We start from the raw sequence: 1,542 nt of genomic DNA, 5'->3' as shown, positions 1-1,542 counted from the left end.
TTTGTCAATATGATCTAATAATTATGCATACATGAAAATTATTTATGTAGGGTCTGCGTGTCACTCATTTTCTTTTCCCAATTTTCTCAAGCTGCAACATGATACACTGGCGTTTATGCAGGTTGATAACCTAGCTGTAATTCTACCTCGATACAGTGATATTATAAGATTTATAACCTAGATCAATTTAGTGTGGAATTGTCATTTTGTTCTTGATACATGTTTACATGTCTGTTGTTAATTTTTCTAACAGTGTCCATTTTACTGCTTCTTTGTAACTGCGGTTCTTTCCAAGCCTCTGATCAAGTGGTTTAGTGTTTCTGTGAAGTCAACTAAAATATCCTCAAGCTGTTTAAGTTTTATGCCATCAGGTACAGAGGATTTGATATCGACAAGTGTTGACACTGAAAGGAATGATACACATCAATTGCAACTCTATCAACAGGGTGAAAAAAAACCTCCCGTTGAATCGATAACTAGAGATGTGCCTCATTTACTTCAAACTAGCAGCACTGTCCCTAGTTTGGCACAGGTATCGATATGGCAAGTCGTTTCTAGGAGGGTGCAGTCCTCGCAAAATGGTACTCAAGATCAGCAGAACATGTATTTGATCCTTAGTTTCCTGGATGTATTATGACTCACTTGCACAAGAGCGGTGTCCGGTGTCAGATTATACTGGGAATTCTTATACCAGTGTAGTTTCAATAGAATTTTCTTTCCAAAGTCGGTTAATATCGCTTGGGAAAACTAAAGGAGCTCTCTGATAGCAATTATGCTTATGATAGCAATTAAAGGAGCTCTTTGTGGACCATCACGAACTGGAAAGGCGATGACAGTCAATGCTGTGGCTCATCATCTAGGAAAACATGTTCTTCTTGTTGATTTTCATTTACTTCAGTCAGTTTGCGGAGGAAGTAGAGGTGTTGACTACTGTGCTGACCTCCGTGGACTCTTTCGAGATGCGGATATGAATGATGCAATTTTTTTTTTTGAAGAATGCGAGGCTATTTTTGCACAGAGAGAACGTGGCGGGCATAGATTGCTTAATACACTTTTGACAGAGATGGAGCGATACGAAGGAATAATAATGCTGGTCACTAACCGACCTTTAGATTTTGATGAGGCAATGCATAGGCGCATAACATGTGTGAGTGAGTTTCACACACCAGATCACACACAGCGTTACAAGATCTGGAAGCTTGCATCAGAACACCTCCCAGTTGTCGAGAACATTGATTGGGAGAAAATTTCTTTACGGTATGAGTTAACAAGAGGGTTCATAAAAATGCTTTGTTAAGTTCTCTGCTCTTGGGTATTTCTCGTGATGGCAACAATCCAATGATTATTGAAGATGATATTATTTCAGAATATCGGTTACAGATGCCTGATAGTTTGCAAATGAACACTGCAGCTTTGGAGTTCCCTACAAGGACTCTGAGAAATGCCATGGCTAGGTTACCCGGTCGATCAAGGGCCGACTAGGGCCTATTTTGGCAGAGGCCCAAGAACTACACAGAGCTGTTGATTTGCAGGATATTTTAC

At 39.9% G+C, this 1,542-nt stretch overlaps 1 protein-coding gene across 1 annotated transcript; it reads left to right on the top strand.

The window, feature by feature from the left end:
- Positions 1–772: 772 nt before the first annotated feature.
- On the top strand, positions 773–1,297 carry LOC149255303 (putative AAA domain-containing protein C24B10.10c). The gene has a single exon (XM_089455002.1). It carries the CDS (start codon positions 773–775, stop codon positions 1,295–1,297), a length of 525 nt encoding a protein of 174 aa, XP_089311128.1.
- Positions 1,298–1,542: the final 245 nt, after the last annotated feature.

The sequence above is a fragment of the Pinus tabuliformis genome, chromosome 7 (genome assembly GCF_031772625.1).
Source record: "Pinus tabuliformis cultivar Carrire ecotype Pingquan chromosome 7, CPIR1, whole genome shotgun sequence".
In the NCBI taxonomy this organism is placed as follows: domain Eukaryota; kingdom Viridiplantae; phylum Streptophyta; class Pinopsida; order Pinales; family Pinaceae; genus Pinus; species Pinus tabuliformis.
Note: the sequence above shows the minus strand (reverse complement) of the source record. Positions and strands in the feature narration are given on the sequence as shown.